General features: G+C 42.7%; 2 protein-coding genes across 28 annotated transcripts in view; one reads left to right on the forward strand and one right to left on the reverse strand.

Moving 5' to 3' along the window:
• LOC118232083 (multiple PDZ domain protein) overlaps positions 1 to 9,041 on the reverse strand; it is a 57,104-nt gene extending 48,063 nt beyond the window's left edge. For 8 of the 11 annotated variants that reach the window (XM_035426674.1, XM_035426669.1, XM_035426667.1 and 5 more), the window contains exons 1-3: positions 8,859 to 9,041; positions 6,747 to 6,816; positions 361 to 527 (exon numbers count right to left, since the gene is read on the reverse strand). In XM_035426674.1, coding sequence (XP_035282565.1) covers positions 361 to 527; positions 6,747 to 6,762 — 183 coding nt within the window. In that variant the 5' untranslated portion in view covers positions 6,763 to 6,816; positions 8,859 to 9,041. The remainder of the gene's footprint in view (positions 1 to 360; positions 528 to 6,746; positions 6,817 to 8,858) is intronic. The other 3 variants (XM_035426675.1, XM_035426673.1, XM_035426672.1) reach the window with 1 other exon arrangement.
• A 9,899-nt stretch (positions 9,042 to 18,940) lies between these two features.
• The window catches only part of LOC118231730 (adhesion G protein-coupled receptor L3-like), a 219,281-nt gene continuing 212,358 nt past the window's right edge, over positions 18,941 to 25,863 (forward strand). For 10 of the 17 annotated variants that reach the window (XM_035425859.1, XM_035425863.1, XM_035425864.1 and 7 more), the window contains exon 1: positions 18,942 to 19,516. The gene's annotated coding sequence lies outside the window, so the exon portion shown is untranslated. Of the gene's footprint in view, positions 19,517 to 25,863 lie in introns of all 17 variants that reach the window. The other 7 variants (XM_035425857.1, XM_035425861.1, XM_035425858.1 and 4 more) reach the window with 1 other exon arrangement.

The raw sequence follows: 25,863 nt of genomic DNA on the forward strand, positions 1-25,863 counted from the left end.
ATGCCAAAAAGACAGAAAAAGTACAATATAAGAGTAAAAATCACACTATCTGAGCTGAGTTCACACTGTAACTCTGCACAGTGAAGGCACTCTGAGCTGAGTTCACACTGTAACTCTGCACAGTGAAGGCACTCGGAGCTGAGTTCACACTGTAACTCTGCACACTGAATCCACTCTGAGCTGAGTTCACACTGTAACTCTGCACACTGAATCCACTCTGAGCTGAGTTCACACTGTAACTCTGCACACTGAATCCACTCTGAGCTGAGTTCACACTGTAACTCTGCACACTGACTCCACTCTGAGCTGATTGCACACTGTAACTCAGAGAAGACGGGCCCCATGGCGCGTCCCGCTCACCTGATCTTTGAGCTGCTGGACGGACCTCTGCAGGCTGAGAATCTGGTGGAAGAGGGGGCTCTGCAGCACCGACCTCAGCAGGCTCAGCTTCTCCTCGGTGGGCACGTCCCCCCTCTCCTTCAGCTTGGCTTGCAGACGCTCCACCGCCTGCAAGGCACGCTGGGTATCTGACAAAAGAGACAGAGGGATTAGCACGCCGCTAACCGCTGCGCTCTGCAGACGGTCGAGAAGTCAGCGCTGCCGTTTCCTCTGAGTATTTATGTCCTCTCGAGTATTCAATGTTGATTAAATAGCTAGTATCAATTACTAATGAAAGAGGCTCTCTAATGCCTGCAGTATAACATAAACAAGTGAGCAACTTCATCCTTATTTAAATCACTCCGTCCTTCTAGTACAAGCACCAAACTGTGGTATTTACTCCTATTAAAGGAGAACTACTATTAAATTTAAAAAAAGGCAGAAACCTGCGATCAAATCAAGACAACGTCGACACTAATTACAGCACAGCGGCTAACTATTGAGGGGTGATTTTACATCACTGAGTAAGTACTTCGCTTAAAATAGACAAGTAAAAGTTACTACAAATGTATCATAAACATAAACCGCTTGACTGTCAAACTCCCACCTGCCCACAGTCTTTAAAAAATGAAAAGAAAAGTGTGCCTTTTAAATTTTACAAAAAAAATTGTATGATGTTCGAAATAGGACAATTTCTTTCTGTCTTGAAATTGAAATACACTATTTTCCCTCTCTCCCAGCATTGTCAATATCATGTATTCAGTCCAAGGAACTCTTTGCAGAGTGGAACAATCTTGTGTTTCAACAGAGCCAAATATTTTTGTGAACGTACGGAACAACTTGTAAATTATTCATGAACGAAACATAGAGATAGAACAAAGATGGCCCAGAGGGTCTACTAAGGTCAAACGATGTTAAACAGAGGGTAAAGTCTCAGAATCATGTCGCTCTGTTATACATCCTGAAATAAAATCCATTCAATGTTCCCAGAGAAAAGAAATGAATGATTTGTGTAACGGGACGGGTGCTGGGACCCAGGCGCAGAGTGAAAAAAAAAAAACACAAAACTCAAAAGGGAGAAAATTAACAAAGACTTTACTTACAGAAAGGAAGGCAAACAAACAGGGAACAGAAAAGGACACGAAGGGCAAAAACACAAACTCAAAAAATCTAAATAAGGCAAACAAACAGGGAACAGATAGGACACGAAGGGCAAAAACACAAACTCAAAAAATATCTAAATAAAACAGAAAACCAGAGGAACTCACAAACATGGGCAGGGCAGAACACAGGCAGGTAGAGGACAAGGGCAGGTCAAACAGAGCACAAGGGCAGGTAAAACAAAACACAGGCAGGTATAATCGGTCTGAAAACAAAACACAAGTCAGAACAAACACAGGCAGGTACATATGGTTGAAACCAACAGATATTAGGAACAAACACAAGGAACCAGCACCCGAGTCAAGGGAACAGAGAACTTAAATAGACAGGGGGGTGACAAGACACAGGTGAACTCAAAAAACAATCAAACCAGAAGGAGGGGATAACAAGACACAGGTGGGAACAATGATGGGATAACGAGACAACCAATAATACAATTAACAGGGGGGGAACAGGACACAAAACAGAAGTGCCGCCATCTGGCGGCCCAACAGGGAAAACGCAGACAGGAACACCGGAACATGACAGTACCCCCCCCCCAAGGGACGGCTCCTGACGTCCCAGGAGGCCGACCCGGGGAGGGAGTCAACAGAGGGTGGGGGCTGGAGACAGGACAAGACAAGAACAGGGACAGAACACGGGAACAGGACTCTGACAGGAACAGGGACTGGACACAGAGCAGGAACAGGACTGGGGCAGGAACAAGACAAGAACAAGACTCGGGGCTGGAGGGGAACTCGGGGCTGGACGGGAACTCGGGGCAGAAACAGGACTGGACAGGAACAGGACGGGACTCGGGACTGGAACGGGACGCAGGACTCGGGACTGGACTCGGACGGGGGAAACGGGACTCGGGACTGGGCAGGACCCGGGCAACACGGGGAGACTCAGGGCTGGGCAGGACCCGGGCGACACGGGGAGACTCAGGGCTGGGCAGGACTCGGGCGACACGGGGAGACTCAGGGCTGGGCAGGACTCGGGGAAACTCAGGGCCCGCACATCGGGCGACACGGGGAAATTCAGGGCCCGCACATCGGGCGACACGGGGGAAACTCAGGGCCCGCACATCGGGCGACACGGGGGAAACTCAGGGCCCGCACATCGGGCGACACGGGGGAGACTCAGGGCCCGCACATCGGGCGACACGGGGGAGACTCAGGGCCCGCACATCGGGCGACACGGGGAAATTCAGGGCCCGCACTCCGGGCGACATGGGGAAATTCAGGGCCCGCACTCCGGCGACACGGGGACTCAGGAAACCAGGGGGGACTCAGGAAACCAGGGGGGGACTTGGACAGGGGCAAGGCAGACATACAGGACAGGACTGAGACGGGGCACGACAACACTGGACTGGGTTGGACAAGACTGAGGGGGAAACTGCCAGATACTGGCACAATCGGGAGACCTACAAGGACAGACACAGGGACAAGCAGGCGGGGAGGCACACAGCGACACCGACGGACACACAAAGGGACAGGCAGACAGGGAAGGCGAGGGGGGAGCCCAACAACTGACATAGGGACTGACACACAGGCAAACAAGACAAAACACACGCGGACTGGCACACTGACAGACAGGCAGACAGGCGGGCAAACACGTTAGCCGATGGGCTGACGGCTTGGGGGGCAGACAAACAGGCCAACAAACTGGCTGACACGCATACGGGTAGACCAACAGACAAACAGGCGGGCAGACAATTAGACAGGGGGGCCGGGGAACACACGGACATACGGTTGGGAGGACGAACACCAAAGGGAGAATGGACACCAGGGGGAGCGACGAGACCGGGGGAGGGACGACCACTGGGGGGAGGACGGACTCCGGGGAAGAGACGATCACTGGGGGAAGGACCGACACCGGGGGAGAGACGACCACTGGGGGGAGCGACGAGACCGGGGGAGGGACGACCACTGGGGGCAGGACAGACTCCGGGGAAGAGGCGACCACTGGGGGAAGCGACGACACCGGGGGAGGGGCGACCACTGGGGGAAGCGACGACACCGGGGGAGAGACGATCGCTGGGGGAAGGGCGAACACTAGGGGAAGCGAGAACACTAGGGGAAGCACGAACGCCAGGGGGCAAGGTGTGGACACTAGGGGGAGTGAGAACACTAGGGAAAGAACAGACACTGGGGGGCGCGAGAACACTAGGGGGAGCACGAACGCCAGGGGGCAAGGTGTGGACACTAGGGAGAGCAAGAACACTAGGGGAAGAACGGACACTGGGGGGCGCGAGAACACTAGGGGGAGAACGAACGCCAGGGGAAGCACGAACGCCAGGGGGAGCACGAACGCCAGGGGGAGCTCGAACGCTAGGGGGCAAGGCAGGTGGCTTAGCCTGCGGGGCGGCCAGAGCAGTCTGCGGCGGCCCCTGCGGGACAACAGATGGAACCGTTGTCCTCTCCGGGGCTCTGGACGGCTCTGGAGGCCTCTCTGGAGCTCTGGACGGCTCCGGAGGCCCCCCCGGGACTCGAGGCGGCTGCGGAGGCTCCCCTGGGGCTTGAGGCGGCTCCGGAGGCCCCCCCGGGGCTCGAGGCACAAGTACAGCCCGAAACTTGGGTGTAGCAGGCGGCCTCCGCGGAAGGGTCAGAGCAGGCGAGGCCTCCGGGGCTGGAGGCAGCTCTGGGGGCCTCTCCGGGGCTCGAGGCGGCTCTGGGGGCCTCTCCGGGGCTCGAGGCGGCTCTGGGGGCCTCTCCGGGGCTCGAGGCGGCTCTGGGGGCCTCTCCGGGGCTCGAGGCGGCTCTGGGGGCCTCTCCGGGGCTCGAGGCGGCTCTGGGGGCCTCTCCGGGGCTCGAGGCGGCTCTGGGGGCCTCTCCGGGGCTCGAGGCGGCTCTGGGGGCCTCTCCGGGGCTCGAGGCGGATCTGGGGGCCTCTTCGGGGCTCGAGGCGGATCTGGGAGCCTCTCCGGGGCTCGAGGCGGATCTGGGAGCCTCTCCGGGGCTCCAGGTGGCTCTGGGGGCCCCTCCGGGACTTGAGGCAGAGCAGGCCGTGATGGCCGCTCCGGGACTTGAGGCAGAGCAGGCCGTGAAGGCCGCTCCGGGACTTGAGGCAGAGCAGGCCGTGAAGGCCGCTCCGGGACTTGAGGCAGAGCAGGCCGTGAAGGCCGCTCCGGGACTTGAGGCAGAGCAGGCCGTGAAGGCCGCTCCGGGACTTGAGGCAGAGCAGGCCGTGAAGGCCGCTCCGGGACTTGAGGCAGAGCAGGCCGTGAAGGCCGCTCCGGGACTTGAGGCAGAGCAGGCCGTGAAGGCCGCTCCGGGACTTGAGGCAGAGCAGGCCGTGAAGGCCGCTCCGGGACTTGAGGCAGAGCAGGCCGTGAAGGCCCCTCCGGCACTCGGGGCAGAGCAGGCCGTGAAGGTCCCTCCGGCACTCGGGGCAGAGCAGGCCGTGAAGGTCCCTCCGGCACTCGGGGCAGAGCAGGCCGTGAAGGTCCCTCCGGCACTCGGGGCAGAGCAGGCCGTGAAGGTCCCTCTGGGACTTGGGGTGGAGCAGGCCGAGGGCCCTGCCATCTGGGCTGGGCAGGGGACAGGAACACGGACCACAGCTGTAGGGAACTCGGCTGGGCAGCCGGACGGGACCGGCGGGACCCCCGCGGGCCGGACCCTGGGAATATCGCAAGCCGAGACCCCTCAAAAGGGTCAGGATCCGCCGGCTGATCAGCTGGAGGTCTGGCCGACCGGGAGGCAGCCCGACCACGGCGCCTCCGCGACCGCCCGCCCCGGGCACTGGGAGGTTCAAGCTCCCACCACCCCGATGGCATTTTAAACAAAAAAAAAAAAAAAAAAAAAAAAAAAAAAAAAAAAAAAAAAAAAAAAAAAAAAAAAAAAAAAAAAAAAAAAAAAAAACCTCTGCTGGGTCCCAAACTGGCTGGTTCCTTCTGTAACGGGACGGGTGCTGGGACCCAGGCGCAGAGTGAAAAAAAAAAAAACACAAAACTCAAAAGGGAGAAAATTAACAAAGACTTTACTTACAGAAAGGAAGGCAAACAAACAGGGAACAGAAAAGGACACGAAGGGCAAAAACACAAACTCAAAAAATCTAAATAAGGCAAACAAACAGGGAACAGATAGGACACGAAGGGCAAAAACACAAACTCAAAAAATATCTAAATAAAACAGAAAACCAGAGGAACTCACAAACATGGGCAGGGCAGAACACAGGCAGGTAGAGGACAAGGGCAGGTCAAACAGAGCACAAGGGCAGGTAAAACAAAACACAGGCAGGTATAATCGGTCTGAAAACAAAACACAAGTCAGAACAAACACAGGCAGGTACATATGGTTGAAACCAACAGATATTAGGAACAAACACAAGGAACCAGCACCCGAGTCAAGGGAACAGAGAACTTAAATAGACAGGGGGGTGACAAGACACAGGTGAACTCAAAAAACAATCAAACCAGAAGGAGGGGATAACAAGACACAGGTGGGAACAATGATGGGATAACGAGACAACCAATAATACAATTAACAGGGGGGGAACAGGACACAAAACAGAAGTGCCGCCATCTGGCGGCCCAACAGGGAAAACGCAGACAGGAACACCGGAACATGACAGATTTGGTTGCCTTCACTCAATACTGCTACATGAAAAGGGCGAAATTAACCATTTAGCGAAAGAAAAGGACACTACATATTCTAACAAATAAGCTCTTTGTGGGAAGATTTTTTTTTCGTTCTTCATTTTCCCTCTTTTTGAATGTTCTTTGAATTATTTTAGTAATATTTTGGTGGCTAATACCTTTTCATATCTGGTGGCCCATTGACCTTCGATTCAACTGTCTACTGAGCCAACAAGCAATTTTCACTGGGATTAAAAAACAGGTGTATTCAATGGTAGGGTTGGGACACTTAATGAAATTACCACCATAATCTATCTCACTCAGTATTATTACGTTTCTCATAATAACACATCATTGCCATCACTGTGTAAGTCAAATGTACTTCATTTCTTTCTTTGTTGCTATGAAACTATTTTCTCTGGAACATGCCAACCGGCACACATGATTCAAATGACTACTACACAAACGAACAGAGTGACAGATCCAGGTCTGACACTGTTATATTCAACATGACCGTCTTGAACACAAAGCAGGCGACGTACTGTAGTGTGACATGGTCATAGCTGAAGACACGTATTTGTAATGCACATATCTTCAGTCTGTCTGTTTTGTAAAGAAAGAAAATCATTCAGGATTCACTGGCGCTTACCTATTGACTCAATCATGTTGAATCTTCACAGCTGCCCATTCGAGAATGTTTGTTTGATTTTCTTCTGCAACTGCAAGATGTAGAGATATTTAAATGAATACTTGAAACATGAATGAATATCAAACAAAACCCATAAGAAACCAGGGACGAGGACAAGCCAGTTCCCACACAACGATGAAGATGTGAATAAAAATGAAACGTACAGAAATCCAATTACTTTAGCTGCATGTTCAATGAATAAGCTGCACATTTTGTTCAATACCCCAAATCTAAGCAGTGCTGCAGCATAACCTGGACCAGCTTAGCCTAATTCTCATTTGCTCATTCAAAAGATATAAACATAAACATTAATCCATATTGTCAATTCTAAGATTAGTTTTGAATTTAAATGGCTGTTTTTAGTGAATGTGCTATTTATCTGCACTTCATTCCAACATTTGGCCCTATTGTTGTAGCTACTTGTTAGTATATTTTTGTACCAATAAAGATTAAAAAAGCTTTATGGTAACCAATCAGACCATTTTCACTGGATGCAATTTATCAAAATATTACTATATGATGCGTCACTTCAAATATAGGAATGATCTTACAGGGGGATTAAGATATTCAAATTGCTTTTTAAAGAAATACCATAACTGGCTTTTGCTTATTGGGACCTTATGATGTATTATTGCGATATTGCAAGTTGAAGTTTTCATAAAACTGCATAGATTAATCGACATGAATCGCCTACACAGTAACGTGGGATGTGTTTTGTCTTTTCAGCTTGAAATTAAACAAGGTTCACTTGCATTGTCATTCACAAATGAAATGTTATCTATAGCAATGTATCGAATTGTTTAATGTATGCAGAAGAAGGAACAGGGTTATATGCACCTATCGACTAGGCAGATAAAAATAGGGCGTCTTTCAAATGTAGTTGTTTATCTGCGGATATGTAGATTGAAATTGAATCGTCATACATACACCTGTCAGTATAATGCACTTTGTGGTGACCACGTCTGAAGAAATGTGGGTCGTTTGTTCACGCACACAGAGTGAAATTGCATTCACAATAACTTTTTCCTTCTATACTGTTGTCGTTTACGTTGAAAAGGGATACTACTGCAATGCAAATGTGTGCTATTCATACTCAGTTGTACACTTAACCAATTTACTGCAAAACATTAGCCTAAGTGCAGCCTAAATGTTCTGTCGTCTGCCACTGATTTTCTTCCCATTGCAAATAAAAACGAGAGAAATACGTGCTAATCAAAACATCTACCACATTGATATTTTTTGACTTGATATTTCAACGATGGCACGAGGAAGACACAAGACACAGTCCACAAGATACAGTGGGCCGGCCTTTGCATGTGTCAAGTTTCTGCCTCAAGTTTATTTCGAAATAACAGTCAGTTTTGTAAATAATGAGCCTGTATCACGTTACTGTAACAGTCAATAGAAAACAACCGCAACCTACGAGAAATGCGGACCGCAGCTGTGGGTTATCACTGCATTCAATAGATTCTGACTGCAAATAAACTGCAGAAGGACCGTCTCTCCACACCTATGAAGCACGCGTCAATGTATCCGACCGAGCGGTGGATATATGTTAGTCTAGCCTATAGTTTATAGGGGAAAACACAGCATATGTCTGAATTTATGTGTGTTTGTTTGCCCTCTCATGTTTGGCCTTGTCGATCTATCAACAGGATGCCATTCCGAGACGACAGCAGGGGTGGAATGCAATCCGATTTTCTCAACAACTCCCCCTCCTCCTCCGTCTTCCCTTACAGGGAGCTGAATCAACAGGCGTCTACGTAGTTAAGAAGCGAAGACAAAGAGCTAGAACTATTATGTTTCAATAATGTATCTAACCCACATTGTGCGAAAACAACATTTAAAGGTGTGATTTATTCCAAAATGAACGTGAAAGGGAAGGCGAAGAATTGCCCTGGATTTTGAAACATACAGTTAGCGGCGAAAGCGCCTGTCTACTTCAGCTAGCCAGACCGTTGCTACCAGATCCACAAAGCAAAATGCCGAAAAAGTGTATAACGTACGTGTATCGCTGATAAAAACATCCGTAAAAGACAATTAAATCCACATGTAAGTTTTACAAAAACTTACCAAGGCGTTGCCTATTTCCTAACGTTTCTCGGCACGTATCCTGTACTGTTGTGTCCCGCTGCAGCTAACGGCACAGAAAGTGGTTTAAAGATGGAGCGCAGTGTAATACGATCCTCTATGGACATTTTCTGCAGTAGCGGCTCCGCGAGTCGAGGCTGCGACCGCCCGCACTGGTCAGTGTCTCCAGTGCAGGTTATGCATGAGGTCACAGGCGCCGCTTGGTGGATACCATGACGACTGGGAATCCGAAGCGCTTTACAGCTGAATTAATTATACTACCCCCCTACCCCACCTTCAATTTTGGTAGGCTTATATAAAAATAAAATAAATAAATAAATAAATAAAAATTAAAAAATACTGTTTGACTATTAAGTAGGCATTATAACAATATGTGCTAAATGTACTATGTTGACCTAGAAATAATGTATGAAGCGGGCTATTAAGTGATTAGTCGGGTATTTGAATTAATATAATTCATTTTAATTGTAATCTAAAACAATAAAATAAAATAATTATAAATCACATATAAAAATATAAGTTAGAGATTGGAGAGTAGCTGCTGCTGTTGTGCACAACTAAACATATGAAATAACGTTACAATGATGTGAATTTACACCTGGCCAGTTTCTCCTTTTTTAAGGCTACTGTTCCTCGGCAGACACTATGGTTTGAAAAGTGAAGAACTTTTAAATGAAAGACTGATCTGCCTGTCCTGAGCACTGAAAAAATTATTGACTTTCTGGTCATTCTATTTTCTGGTCCTTGATGTGATCAGATGAGTTCTCTCTCCCTCCACTTGATGACATTGTGACAGTTCAGACATTTATGAATAACCGGTCTATTACAGTTCAGACATTTATGAATAACTGGCCTATCTACCCTCACCCCAATCGCTACCCAGACCCAAGACACAACCTTCTGCTTTTCCCACTCTCTCTCTCTCTCTCTCTCTCTCAGATTCAACAAGGATTGAAATGGTTTCAACCTGTTTAAAAAATAAATAAAAAAACCATAGAAAGACAGAAGTTATTTAGTGTTGCCAAAGCTCACATATGCCTAACCTTAACCCTAACCTTAACCTAATTGTAACCCTAACCTTAAGTCCTAACCCTAAAACAGCCTCTTGAACTTGTGGGGACCAGCAAAAAGTCCCCATTATGGCTTTGACAACACTGGATACCTTCCATACCAAAAACAATAAAAAAGTATAATGTCAAGATAACGGATAGCACATTATTAAATAAAATGTTCATTCAAATAGCCATCGCTGGAGTACGAACTCTTTATTCAAGTACTGTAATGCATGGGCTGGGGCACGTGTTAAGCAGTTCATCACTAAATAGTCTGTGTACACCATCAAAATGGAATGAAGTACTGGATAAATTACCCAGACATTCTTTCAATGTGCTGTTTTGTGGGACTGGGTAATCTGTTTCAGATAGAGATGCAGCGGGCGTGTAAAATTGCGATAACGCGATAAGACTCTGATCTGTTGCTCATGGTTAAATATATCAGTTGCCTGCGGGACTCCGATCCCTTTGTGCTCGTTTTAATGGCGGTTCTTCTGTTGATCTGAAGTAGCGACCAACGCGCCGCGTCTCTCTCACACAGCGGACTCCGAGTGACATATTTAGTGGCTTCAGAGAGTTCAACAGACCGCTGAACGTGCTCGACGGCACATTCAGTGCCTCGCTGGGAAAAAAAATAAATAAATAAAATCTGCCCTGTCAACGTTTGACATTTTCTACATATGTCTGCTGTAACATTGCCATTTAACAGGGAGGAAATGCGATACTGAACCGCAAAGGGGTCAGGAAATGATTTATCAAAAAGAAAGGAATTTCCAAAGGCATGGTTGTAGGATTTTAACCGTGTGCAGATTTCTCCAGCTTCACGTGGGCCAATAGTGAGCCTGCAGGTTGACATCCACCTGCTTGGCCCATCAACACAAGAACCTTCCCTACCCAGAATTTGCTGTACATATCTGCCTATCCAAATCGAACTGAAAGCTGGGTAGTCTTCGGGTACTGGGCACGGGGCAGCTTTGAACGCTCAGCTTCGGACAATTAGTCAGTATTAACAAAAAACTTGCCAGACTAATTGACTCATTTTAATTCATTTTGGCTTTACACTATTTAAAGTCTGTCTAGCACAGTTCTCTGCAGGGCAATTTGTCAACTACGTTTCCATGCAACACAGTGTCTTTTCCAGTGCCAAGAATTTTATGGAAGTGAGAGAATCTTGTAAGGTGGGCACACAATGTGTTTGGTGGCATAATCCATATTTTTAATATGGAGCGCAGTCTTATTTATTGTAAGGTCTGGTCAATTTTATACAGTCGAGAGCTTAAGACAACTTCTTTCTCATCACCCACTTGTATGAAACAGGCAGACATTCTCAATGCGGAAAGCCAAAGCCAAGAAAGTGGGTGGGATGAACATATGCATTGGGGAAAACCAACAAGACCCCCCCAGTCTAGAGCTAACCCTCCCTCGGATCAGCAGATAATCCGAGGTTCGGATCCCTCGCATTCTACCGATGACAGGATTGTCACAACATGAAGAATTCATGTTCACTTGATCATGGAATTCCAAACAGGAGTCTTCCCGTGACGTCTAGACACTTAGCAGATGGCTAGTGTTTGCCGGTCCGTGAACCATCACGCACAACGATGGCGCGTGGGAGGAGGATGGAATTAGTTTGCATTAGGAAAGAATTTCGCACTTAAGCAAGTCGTACATTCTCCTGAGGAACAACATAATGCCTTGTAATTATCGCGATCCTGTATGTCCGTGTTTAAGCTGAGAAGTTTGAGAAGCTCAAGGCGCCTCTAGAAGACTGTCATGAAGATTGTCCTTCATGCAGACGTGCGCTGAAAAAGAGGAGCAGGAGCAGCTATTGGAAGTACTCAACCCGATCATATTTATTCAGTGCAACCTTTAAATGTTTAAGCTGTGAACATGCAAGCAACCACAAATATACAGTATCAGGTACATTTAAAGCAAGGACCTCATGTGGAACTACCATCCCCAATTCAACTGAATAAATCCAATGGATTTTCAGTGTACCCAGGCCTGCCGTGTGTTGGCTTGGAGGGGTTTATAATGTGCCATATTTCTCATTTTGGTTGAAATTCCCGTCTTTAGATCCCAGCTTGCAATATCACAGGTAAAAGTCCCTTCCATTTGTTCGTACACTGGCTACAAGCTTTTCTTTCATCAGTGCATATTATTTGCAGTGCATATAATTTATTATTCCTACTTTACGTAAAAGGTATCCCCATTGAAGCTAACTAGGAAAATAAATGATAAAATCAGGGATGGATTCAGAATTAATTGTTTATAGCTGTAACACTCAATTACAATGCAATCTGGATGAGTTGGCAGCAATTTTGTCTTTTAAGATATTTTTAGGCCTCATTTCTCCTGTGGAACATGCAATCATAGTCACAGGCCAGACTCATCACTGTAAAATGGCCCATCAAATGAGGAGTGCACACACAAACACACGGATCGTCCAGAAGGCACCCTGCCAACCACCGTTCCTTCTCAATTCACAGTCCACCAGCTGAGCTATGCATACATCCCGCTAACGTGCTAAAGCACCGCAGAGCAAGAAGCTAGCATGTGCAGCGAACAGGCACCCGATTGGCCAGAGCAGTCGCTAGGGGATACCATGCTGACTGAGCCTCTCCTTATGTGACACCATGGCAAATTATGCTAAGCCCCCTGAGAATCTGGTTCACAGTCAGCATGGGCATATCCAGTATTTATTCATTCCATGGGGTACACCAATGCCTTTATTCTTTTGATGGATGTACCCAGAGGTCTCTGACAATATCGTGGACTTAGCATTCACGTACAGTTTTACAAAAGTACCCATTTGAATGAATGAACAGCTGTTGATTGATTGATTTTATTTTTAGGGTTAAAATATGTACACAGACCCGGAGGATAACATCGTAAATTGTTCAATGCTTTTCAACATGGTCCTTGATGGAATAAGTATATGTAAATTCATTTGTTAGCAACATCAGTGCACCAAATCACCATTTGTTGACCACTAGAGAATTTCTGCTCATAATTTAATAATGCCAAGAATCTGGAGCCCTGTTTTCCTTCTGCAAATCTCACAGAGGACTTCATCTATATATCCAGTAATGTTCTTTGCCTTGGGCTAAACACCTTTCATTACAGAATGATGAAGATAATGTTTTGTATCTTACGCTAAAGTACCTTGCATCATAAGCCATTATATTTATGGGCAGCACATGTGAACAGACACACACATTCTTCTCTCGGCAAAGCACACACAGCACAGACTCCTCTGTGTCTTTTTTTGGCCGTTTATAGTATCACGTTGGAAAGTCGATTGCTGAGGCTCGGCTGAAGGTTGAGCTGTATCTCGGAGGTTATGTAAATTCCACAAAACCCATTTCTGACAAAGGCCCAGCCAGGCTCGTGTAAACAGTGCGAATTAACCATCGAAATCTCAGGCATTAACAGCCTTTCCCTGTGCAGCGCACGCACCGATTGTGCTGCTCTCTCTCTTTATGTTCCAAGTTGCTCACTTGCAAGATGTGTACTGTAAAATTGTAAAAGATCCCACCCCTACACCCCCTAAAAAAAAGCATTTTTGTCTATCTTAGTTCAAGGTTATCATTATTACCAGGATATCGGAGGTTTGGTTCAAATCATTTGGTGAGAAAATATTTAGCTGGGTAGTACTTTCAGTGTATCAATGTAGATAAAAATCAGAGATGTTCTTCTTCATCATGTTCTTTAAAAAAAAAAAAAAAAACTCTGGGTACTAGATTGCTTATTTGGGAATCAAACCCATAAGTCCTTTAGTCTGTTTTGTCAATACTATCTACTGAGGTAGAGTGGCAGTGCTCAGTTTGTAACCTCTTTGAAATTTGGGGATAAGTGGCTTGACGTGTCCCACAATGACTTCAGGCTGGAATTTTTATTCTAGTCACAACTTGCTAGTGCGAACAGGGTATTAGCCTGGAGATGCTATCCTGGAAACTGCTTTATTAATTTTTTTATGTTTGCATAACCCTGACATCTCTGGTCAGTTTTGTTCCTATAAACATAAACCACCTAGCCCTGATATTGTCTCACTGCATGAATAATCTATGAAGCTGTTTCAATTTAATAATTGTATAACTCATTGTTTAGGAGGTAAACCCTTCTCAAATCCGAAGACAGCCTATGAAATATTTTGGTCGTGCAGAAGTGACGGACATGTGGTGTACTTATCTACAGAATGATCCGGAAAGATACTAAATCATAGAAGTGGATGTGGATTAATATTAGGTTGTTTTGGGACTATTTTTGGATCACTCCGCAGAAAGGTACAAAGCACACATCATACTTCATTAAGCCTGTAAACATGTTGTATCATCTCCCAGAATAGCTCCTCGCCACAGTTTTAATTGTAGCTGAACATGTTGTGCTTTCCACTTATTGAACTGCATGTTGTTGGCCTCCATGATTGCATGCGTGCAATTTCTTGCTTTTCAATTAACATTAATTCTCAAGTGTCGTACCTCCAGCTGAATAAAAAAAAACATGAATATGTGTTTACGATGATGCATAACTGTTCACTATTTGTTCACATGGCTGTTGATTATGTGTACTTATGTAGCACACAATAATGTGCTAGAAAACAATACTATGTCATTCAACATAGCTTTGTCCAAATTACAAGAAAGCTTTAGCTTTACACTCTGTCAAGTTCAAGACAGCGGAGTTCACAGGAAGCCTTATGTTCAAGGACTTCTCCCTCTATCATTAACTGAACAAAGAACTGTATCACCTTTAACAACGCACACACAGTATTGGATCAGCCATATTGTTTTAGTCTATGGGTTGTTGAAAGCTTTCATGAAAACTGAAGGAAAAAAAAAATTTTTTTGTTGGTTTGCTGATAGATGGGCTTGGAAGCCAATGAAAAGCAGCAGAACGGTTTTCCAATAACGCTAACAACCCGAGGTTGGTTTTATACCCTTTTGAAGTCACAGACACATTTTATGAGGGGCTCGGACGGTTAGAGAGAATTTGTGGAGGAATTCAAAAGTTTCATCAGCGTCTGGCCCAAGGATTTACTGGATCCTGTCTTCAAATGTGTGTATTAATTATTCAGTGCTTAATTAGTAAATGAGGATGTGGTGGATCAAAAAATAAAATTAAATTCCCAGTTGAGGGAGGTGACTGAAGTGTCGAATCCCGGCCGGGGCCTTTCTGTGTGGAGTTTTCATGTTCTCCCTATGTCCCATAGTTTTCCTACGGATACTCAGGACACCGCAAAACTGGTCTAGAGAATGCCCCTTTGGGTGGTAGATACGTCATACCAAAAGACTCATTTGCATCATGTACTGTAGGCGTACCACTAGGTTTCTTACCTTACAACAGGGTTGCAGATCTCCAGTCTTGGAGGACTTGTGTGTCAGCTGGTTTTTGGTATGTTTCAGTACTTCAGTGTGAATTTAAGACATTAATTGGCTAAAAAAATCCACACATCGTTCCCAGTTCCTATCCTGTATTGGCTGCTGTTTGAAAGGAAACCACAAAACTTGCAGACATTGCGGACCTCCAGGCCAGGAGTTCTGCACTTCTGTCGTACACCAAGTGTGGGAAAAGCACACACCGGGGAGACAAACCGTAAACTTACTGGTCACAAATTCTGTTCCCTGAAACCTGCTCTGTGCCTCTACCCAGGATGTTGAGAACACTCAAACGCTCAGGAGCTTTCTGTTCAAACCGTAAGGTATTTCAGTTCGAGAGGGGTAACATGGTTTATCGAAGGACAGCTTCAAATCAGTCTACGAGAGCGTCTGGATGTGGTTATCCGATAAGGAATTCAGACATCAACGATGGGCAGTTGTGTTTTGAATTTATAGAGCTTTAAGTTATTTCTATTCACCTTCCAGAACCCTGCTTAATGGTTTGGATAAGACATGTCCTTCAATGTCCACTGGTTTTTCTTCAGTACTGCAGTGTGTGCTATTATCTTAGCTATTATATCTGCAGATACCGAAGGCATTGACAGCTTAATTTTCCTTCAAATTGATCAGGTTTACAGATATGAAAGCCGGTGCACAATTTCCTTAGTAATTTCCTTTTCGAAAGGTTGTTGTTTTCTTCAAAAAAAATACTGTGAAATGCTCTGTGGAGGCCAAAGTTTGCTGTCAGCACAACAGAAAGCGGAATCAGTGGTAAAGATGGTCAATACTGATTTGCGTCAAATCAACAATTTTGAGTAATACGTTTAATGAATGAAGCATCTTTTGTGGCCAAACATTCTAATATCGAAATACTCAAATGACATTTCGGCAAATGGACAACGGAGTATATAGTTCAAAACCAATAAAAATGTCAAACCAAACTGATAATATTGTATCTAAAAATAAAGCATGTACAAAGATAAAGTATAAATAGCTAAATAGAATAGGCTCCAACAAGCTAGTTTTATCACCTCCTAGACATGGTCGGAAGCGTTCAATTGTCTGGGTCACAGAGTACAGCAAGGATTATCTTTGTGCTGCCAATCAAAGCACCACATTCATGTAATATGAAGTACTCTCAATGCATCCGTGTGTACCTCAAACTAAATACAATAAAATAAGCAGAGAAAATGCAGATTTAGAAAGATGAATGACGCGTCTGTTAGTTGCATCGTCTCAGTCTGTATAAATGAATAATAATCCATATAAAATTGGATGCATGTTTTTCAAAAGTGAGGCAAATCACTAGCAGAAGGAGAAAAAAGGTACAAGTGCCGCAGAAAAACAGTACCTTCAAAAGTATTCCATAAAACTAAACATCAGCTCTGAAAGTCAGTCAAGTTGACTGAATGCTTTTTTTGCTCTGACATCACTGCTCTTCATAAACGGTGAATGACTTAAATAACATATACAACAATATCAAGGGATGACACACACACGCACACTCACAATCACCGGCTGAAATTGTTGTTGATGTTATTTAGGATTGGAGAAGTCATTGCAGAAGTCATTTCACGAAAACACGTTCACACTATTGAGCTAACTTGACTGACTTCCAGAACTGAATTCGTCGAACACGTTCTGCAAAAATACAATAGAACAAAAGTGATAGAATATTTGTTGCTTTGTCTCCTTGCTCCAGCACATTAGATTTAAAATATAACAATGAATATGTAGTTAAAGTGCAGACCGACTTTAATTTGAAGTATTTACATCCATACAGTAAGTGTGTAGGAATTACAACCCTACATAGCCCCCCGCGTTAGGGGAACAAAAATAATTGGACAGTTCGCCGTTCAGCTGTTTCCTGGCCAGCTGCTTGTCTCTTGCATCATTAGTTAATTCGCAAACAATAGGTCTACAGTTTCCATTTGAATTAACATTTGGAGCCTGTTGCTGTTGTCTTTCAATATGAAGACGAATTAAATTCCTACGCGAGAAAAGCAGGTCATCATGAAGCTGAAAAATCTGAATAAATCAATCATAATAAACATTGGGTATTTCAAAATCAACTGTTTGATATATTAATTGTGAGCAAGAATGCACTGGTGAGCTCAGGAATATCAGACAACCAGGCAGACCACGGAAGACCATTGTAGTGGCCAGGTGAAGAATACTTTCAATTACAAAGAAAAACCCCCTTTCAAGTGTCAAACAGATCAAGGACCCTCTCCAGGATGTAGGCATAGGTGTGTCAGAGACTACCATAAAGGGAAGATTACACCAGCATGACCTCAGTGGGGTCACTGCGAGATGTAAACTGCTGGTAAGCCTCAAGAACAAAACCAGCCAGGTTTTTGCTAAAAATAAAATAAAATAAAAGAAAATAAAAAGTACTGGAACAAAGAGTTCTGTTACAATATCTAATGGAGATGGGATGAGTATTAACCATACCAAAGAGTGATGGAAAGTGCAGAGAAAGATGGGAACTGTGCTATCTGTAACAATGTTGACTGTATTAAAGTTTTTTCAAGGTCATAATTCAAAGCAGTATATTTTTTTTTCCAAAATCCAGTTTGGGTAAAATGAAATTGATGTGGGTGCAGGTGAAAAAGCAGTAATAGCAGCAATCCAAGGCACACTTTGGTAGATTAATGGAAACTTGCTTTTTTAAATGCTATTTTCTTTACGATGTATGGTATGATTCAAAATAATTTAGCCCAATCTCCGATGTAGACTGATCTTGTAGAACGAGATACTTTCACAGTGATCACAGAGTAAGCACACGTTGTTCAGCGAATTAACGGTTAAGCGCTGCAAGGCACTGAGAGGACCATACAGTGGACTCTTGAAGACTATATTTGCCTTCACTGCAGTCGTGTCAAGCCATTGCTATTTTTATTCCCGGTGAGTATTTTGAGAGGTTACATTTTGCATAGCACCAGATCTTGTTCAAAGTGGGCAAAGACTCACGAGCTAATAGACTGCGGTGAAAAGAACTGATCAGTGATGTTGATAATCAACAGGTGCCATCAGCAGTAATGGTTACGATTTTAATAAGAAATAAGGAATAGTTGAGTGGGTGTCAATCTACCTAACCTCAAGGGACTTTTGTACATTAACACCAATAAACCCTGTAAAAAGACGATTTGGAGAGCTGACATGAACATTTGCCTTTGAATTGACGATTTTTAAAGAAGCGCCATCTCTTTCGTTTAATTATATCATGATCGAAAAAATAATAATACAGTCATGTCGTCAGGGGCGTCATCTTCCCCATTTTTTCTAGCTGATAACTGATAGTGTAAAGATAACAAGACAATTTAAAGGTATCGACAAAGTATTAGAATGTGGCCATTATATACCCAAGACCAATTTTCCATTAAAAACAATAATAAGAAAAATATTATTTTAAATATTCCTTGCAAAACGTTTACATATCATCGACAACTTTAACCGAACCGTGATTAAACTCAAGCGAAAAACATTTTCACGTGACAATGTCTATTGACTAATAACACGAAATTAGCTACAATGCAGGCGAAGTCTCTGGCAAGCAATTTTCCCTCGCGTTTACTGCTAGATGGAGCCCTAGTACGTGCAGTGAGACAAAATCCGGTTCCGAGTCTTTTCTCTTACCTCTAGCTCCCCATATCTTTCTCAGACTGTAGTTCGCCGCGCAGTGCTTCGAAATTGGTCTGTCATTTTCTCATAGCGCTCTGTTTTGTAAGCAAACGATTGCGAGTCGTTTACTGCGGGGCTTTTTTTAACGAGGGCGAACAACTCAGGATACATTCTTTACTTAATCGTTTCTCCCCTTTTTGCCAAAAAAGATCCGATGTAGTCCATGGGCTCTACGGAGGAGGATTCGGCTTTGTACTGAAGGCGGAGAGTGATCTGGATACAAAATAATCATTAATTCTCCTTACATTTATTTCTAATGCACGGATATTAGATATTGACTGCAAACCCACAAATCAGCTTTCGGGAAAATACAGGGAGAGTTCGGCGAACTGATCCCCCCCCATTTGGATTCAAGGTTCATCTTTCATTTTAAAGCAGTATCTTTCGTGTATGGTGTAAAAACGCACAAGGACGATATTCTAAGGAAAGACAATTACATGAACACTTCCACTCTTTTGCTTCTGCTCTAATGGCATGACTTGAAGGAGATCGTTGCTGCACGCGGATCAGCAGCTTCTGAGACTCGGTAAGGCAATAGCTGTATTCAAAATATAAATTGTGTTTTTCTTCGTACCTCTCTAGCTGTCGTTATTTCGTAGACCACTTTTAACTGCATTTTATACGTCTCCACGAAAATTGCATTATAATGGCACGTAAAGCCTACCTATAGCACTTGCATTATTTTGTCGCCAGTTTAGCAACTAGAATATGCCGTTTTGAATGGTGTGTTCGGACAAGATATATTGATAGTTTTTGGTGCGTCAAGGGCGCTTATCGTTTGTCAATTAGTGAGCGATTAATTAACGGTCCTTGTTTTATGAAACCTGACCATTTTCGTTCTATAAATAATTAATATGATATTTCATATTACTGAAAAAAAATCCCGTGAATGCTTTAATTGTGTTGATTCGAATGTAGCCCGTCATAGATCGACACGAGGGTTAAGTTACAAATCTGAACTAGTGAAAAAAGAAGTAAAAAAAGAGAGGTGTACACATAATCACGATCACACCAGAGTAATCCATCATGCATATATTTGTGAATACGTTGACTATAGTCGATTTTCAAAGCTAGTTTTGCGCTAGGATGGTTATGATATATTGGAGAATGATGCCTATTGCTGGAAAAACGTGTTAGGTAGGCTACTGAGGATTTAATTTTCCTCAAGTGAAATGTCAGTGACATAAAGCATTCGAAACATATCACATCATGCTTATACCTCCAACCTTTAGGACAATACGAACAGCAGCAAGTAATAATAAAAATAATAATAATACTAATAATAATAATAATAATAATAATAATAATAATAATAATAATAAGTATTATTATTACAAACCAGGGTGCTTGCCGTGCATCTTCATTAGGATTGTATTGGGGCACTTACAGATGAGTGTGGTGATTGTCTGTTATACATAGGTTATAGCAGGGTAAATTAATAGTTATGCATTGAGCTTGTCACAGTGAAGAACCTCCGATTTAAGCGTTTCGAATCCAATGCAACCACAGTGTTAGTTTCCAGTAATATTGCAAGAAGGTACTGAAGTGCAGAACGCAGATGAGGGGGTAGCTGTACTTGCGGTGATATTATTTGTCTGCTTTGAGTGATCTGTAAAAACTGACGCAGTAGTGGAAGGGTACATTTGCATAATCAGTGGGAACACGATATAAGGATAATTAAAATCTTGCGCGGAGGGCAAATCCGAGAATGTCGCGTGTTGTCACTTTTTGTCTAATTTATCTCCGCTTTGTACACAAGACTGGCTGGTTTCTTTGCTTGTGATAAATCACCCAGGACTCATTGACATTTGCTGTCAGAGAGTTTAATATATCGTGGTTTTTTTTCTTCTTCTTTTTTTAATCAAGGCATATTTATTGCTCGCGTTGTTGCTGCTATCGGTGCAGCTTTCCTTGGTTTCATGTTTCATTTAATCTGTCAATTTTGTTTCGTGTATTCATGCAAGGTGGAATTAGGCATCATCTTTAAAATCATGCACACATTTATCCATGCCCCGTCAACTTCGACACAATTAAAATGTTAATGTGTGTCCTTATTTTACTTAATCATTCGGTACAACGGAACGATTTTAGAATATGACTTTACATCCTTGTAGAAGGGCCCTGGGGTATTTGAGACTGTCCCCACTGTTCCACTGCCCCCCCCCCCCCCCACCCCCTGAAAGACTCAGACTTCGGTTCTATTCTTTTTTTTCTGTTGTTCCACTTGAGTGACTTTGACTAAAAGGCATTCTTGGATCAGCATCTCCAAGCAACCCTGGGACAGCTGTCCAGACACGTGTTTTAATATATTTCTGCAGCATGAAATATCCTGTGGCTTATGACGTTTTGATGTAAGTGTTGTAGTTTTTAAAATGCAGGCCTGTGGTGTGATTGAGAACATCATATATAATAGTGTACGCTCATTTTGAAGAAATAACCTATCTGGTCAAGTCAAAAAAGGGTTGATTGTTGAGGGTTGGTTGATGTGTCATGCTTCTGGTGTGTTGGGGCTGGTTTCTGTGTTTGAGTTTAATTTGACACGAGCATTTCAATTTGCTTCTTTCTTCTTTTTTTCCAGCTACTATAGTATTCTGGGCATACGTAGTCTAGACTCGACTAGATTTTTGGTGTTTACAGTGTGTCTATTGCAACGAAATTATTGTACCCATTTTTGTGCCGAAACGCTCATTAAAAAAAGCATAGCTGTCTACCAAAAATAAACATGACAGGAGAGCCCCTGACATTTTTCCCTGAGGAAAAATGAACAGACATTTTATGCTGACTATCTAATTGGTTGTCAGCCTGGACTTTGTTTTTTTTTCGTCTAACTTTTCAATTTGTTAGTGTTCTGTAACTGTGGTGAAGGGTCTCATCGCAGCTCAAGTAATAGGACCACCTTTTTTTTTTTTTCTTTTTGAGGCTGTGATGAGTTTGGTTCCTTTTAAACAGACTTCATCATAACTGACTTCAGCAGAACCTCTTAGCCGGTGGCTGTAAGATGCTAGAAAGAGAGATTTTGTCACGTTCTTAACTCTTTGACAATCATACATCTGTACATTCACAACCCATTCATGAATTTCATTGGTGCTGATTAGTACTTTTTTTTTTACAATTTGGATGACAGACATGAACTGTGAGAATTTTTGTCTCTTTTTTGGGTGGGAGATAACTGACCACCCCCACAGCCAATTTTTTGTTTCTCATTACCTTGACAGTCTCTTTGTAACTCCACCCTACAGCACAATTAAAATCGCGTTAAAGCCTCATTATCAATGGGGGCTTTGGTGGCTTTTGGGTGGAGGTAGAGAGCACTATTCTGGTGGAGGGCCTTTCGAAATGGTGCTTTGCACTCAAAAAATATTTAGGGTGTCAAATTTGGTGGGAGTTTTTCTTCCAGGGCACTCTGGGGAATGGATGGGGAAAGTCTGAACTGGAGGAGAAGTCTTCAGCCTGTGTTCAGCCAACATTTGTCCTTTTGTTTTGCAAGTAGCCTAAGTCCCCGCGGTGATGGTGATGCAAGTGTTTTCTTACAAAACGGTCATTTAATTACAACTAGTGGATATCCAGACCAGCACTATGATTTTTTGATATCTGTATTGGCACTGATATATGGTTGGAAATTAATGGAAGCTCTATCTAGGGACTTTACTTTTTAATCACTTTCATACTTATACTCTAGACCTCTGAGCTAGGCCCCTAGTGGGTCTTGTTAGAAACTTAAGTATTGTGTCCTAGCATCCAACATCATGCTGCTATATTTGAGTTAAGAGTTATTAGACCCTTCGCCATCCCTCTATATCTGGATGTGTAGCAGATCAGTTTTTATTTCCAAATCCACAAATAAATAAATAACTACATTTAGAAATTTGGGTATCCATGTCTGGATCCAAGGAGACTTCTGCTGTCCATGATTAGTCTGAGGGAAGGTTGGATGCAATCATGCAAAGCTGAAAAGCAATGAAAAACAATGTTGTTATATTACTGGTAAACATTTTTTTTTTTTGTATTTTTGTGTTTGACTGTAGTTGTCAGATTTGACAGATTTTTAAAACAACAAGAAAAAAATGATGAAAAGAAAATAGACATATTGTAAAACAACATAGTAAGGTTGCATTACAGTAATACAATAATTAAAGATGATTCATTGAGTAATGGTTTTAAAGATGAAATTAAAACAGGTAGCAATCACATATTTACTGAATATGTCAGTACTATATACAGTGAGTTCTATTATGTTTGGGACAGACATATTTTTCTTGATTTGTACACCACACTTTTAGATTTGTAATCAAGCAATTCACATGCTGTTAAAGTGCAGATTCTCAGGTTTTATGAAAGAGTATTTTGTACATTTTCTTTTCACCATGTAAAAATTACAGAACTTTTTATGCATAGTCTCCCCATTTCAGTGCACCTTAATGTTTGGGACAAATGGCTTTACAGGTGTTTCTGGTTAGTTAGGTGTGTTCATTCGCTTCCTTTGTGCAGGTATAAGAGCTTCCAGTATCTAGTCTTGATTCTGTCTTTGAAATCTGTTATTGGCATTTGTCAACATGAGGACTGGAGTTGTGCCAGTGAAAGTCAAGGAAGCCATTATGAGGCTGAGAAATAAGAAAAAAACAGTCAGAGACATAGGCCAACCCTTTAGGCTTACCAAAAATAAACTGTCTGGAATGTCATTAAGAAAGAGAGCACGGGTGAACTCAGTCATCGCTAAGAGTCTGGCAGGCTAAGGAAGACCTCTATAATTGATGACCAAAGAAAGATTCTCATCATAATGAAGAAAAACCCCCAAACACCTGTCTGATAGATCAGAAACACTCTTCAGGAGGCAGGTGAGAATGTGTCAGTGACTACAATCTGCAGAAGACTTCACAAACAGAACTACAGAGGCTACACTGTAAGATGCAAACCACTAGTTAGCCACAACAACAGAATAACCAGGTTACAGTTTGCTAAGAAGTACCTAAAAGAGCCTTTAGATTTCTGAAAAAAAGATTGAACATGCATTTCATATGCTGAAGAGAAAATTTAAGGCAACTTGCCATTGAAGCAAGCAGGAGCTGAAGATGGCTGCAGTACAGGCCTGGCAGAAGATGCATCTGGTCATGTCTGTGGGTCACAGACTTCAAGCAGTCATTGCATGCAAAGGATATGGAACAAATTATAAAACATGACTACTTTCATTTACATAATATTAATATGTCCCAAACATGATGGTGTCTGGAAATAGGTGGGCTGTGTGTATAAGGGCTTAATTTATATATGGTGAAACCCAAGTGTATAAAAATATCCTTAAATAAAAACTGAGAATGCGCACTTCAACCAGATGTAAATTGTTTGATTAAATTGTGGTGCACAGAGCTAAATCAAGAAACATAATATGTCTTTGTCCCAAACATTATAGAGCACTATATATATAGCATGTTCCATTATGTAGCAGTTTGTTGTGGATGCAGTTGGCTGGGTATAGGTGTTAGGGAGTGGAAACTACATCACAAAATGTTATATAATTATATAAGTATTTCCACTCACAGGAATTGGGCATAACTCCTTGGAATAATGAACAAAAGAGCATGATTTTGCAATTGCCTGTGGTTTGCGGTTCTAAAAAAATACAGCTCTTTGTAGTATACAGAGAGTGCCAAAATTAATATCTTGAAAGTGTGAGTATATACTCCTCCATGTACAGAATATAAAATGTTTATTCGCCCACATGTATGTTTTGATATTTCACATACAACAAATAGATTTTTTTTGCATTTGCAAGTTTTAATTACATTTGGAAACTGTGTGGTTTTTAACACATTCACGTTTTATTTAAATATTTGCTAATTTGATTTATATAATCGAAAATTGAATTTCTACACGTCCATACAGCTGGCATTTCGCTCCGTAGTCCTGACCCTCGTTATCACAGAGCCCAAGGCACTTATCCATTTCAGATTCACCCTAGTTTCCTGGTAAAATAACATTAAAGAAAAGTAAATAATAAAATAAATACTAGAATTCTATTAGTATTTATCAATGGGCCCATGAGACTTTTGCATTTGAAATTAAAAATAAAATAAATTAATATAAATACATCAGACCATGTAATTATCCATCTTGTTACTCCATTGGATTCAGTGGCTACTTTGATTCCTCTGCTTACCACTGCGAATGATAATTCAGTTCTCAGTTCATCTGCCTGGTTAAAATAAGAGTAAAAAACAATACATTATCATGTATCATAATTATTCATGTTAGTTAAATTTAATTATTAATGTCTGAAATTGAAAAAAATCCCGAACTGACATTGCATCCCATTTCATCAACAGCATATGCAATGCTTGCACAAATCTCCACTAACAAATGAAGGTGTTATTTTGTAGGGAAAAGCTGTGTGCGCATTAGCTTTAACAGCAATGTTTTTCAGTTTGGTACAATTCGGTAGGCATTGACATGTGGTGGCAAGAAGTTGCTTGGCAAATAAAGGCATATGTTCATCTTTATTCCCATTCATGAGTGATGTGTTTAATCGCTCTTTGAGTATTGTGTGTGTGGGCTGTGTGCTGCTTCCTCAGTGGAGAAAACATTAAAATGCAAAAAAACAAACAGTTTACTGCATCACAGATGATGATTTAGTCATAATAATAATAATAATAATAATGCAAGGGGATAATTGCACAGCTACTGTATATACAGTAGTTTGTTTTCCAGTATTAATGCTGTACTACTGTATATAAATTTCCATTTTGACGATGACATTGCTAACACGTCCATTAAAACATGTAAATATGGCCATGTCCCCGTTGAAGATCAGGTCATTTTTAGTATTTGCGCCAGGTCAAACAATGCTGTACATATGATACATTTTCAACATGTGAAAGT

This window comes from Anguilla anguilla, chromosome 7 (genome assembly GCF_013347855.1).
Source record: "Anguilla anguilla isolate fAngAng1 chromosome 7, fAngAng1.pri, whole genome shotgun sequence".
In the NCBI taxonomy this organism is placed as follows: Eukaryota; Metazoa; Chordata; class Actinopteri; order Anguilliformes; family Anguillidae; genus Anguilla; species Anguilla anguilla.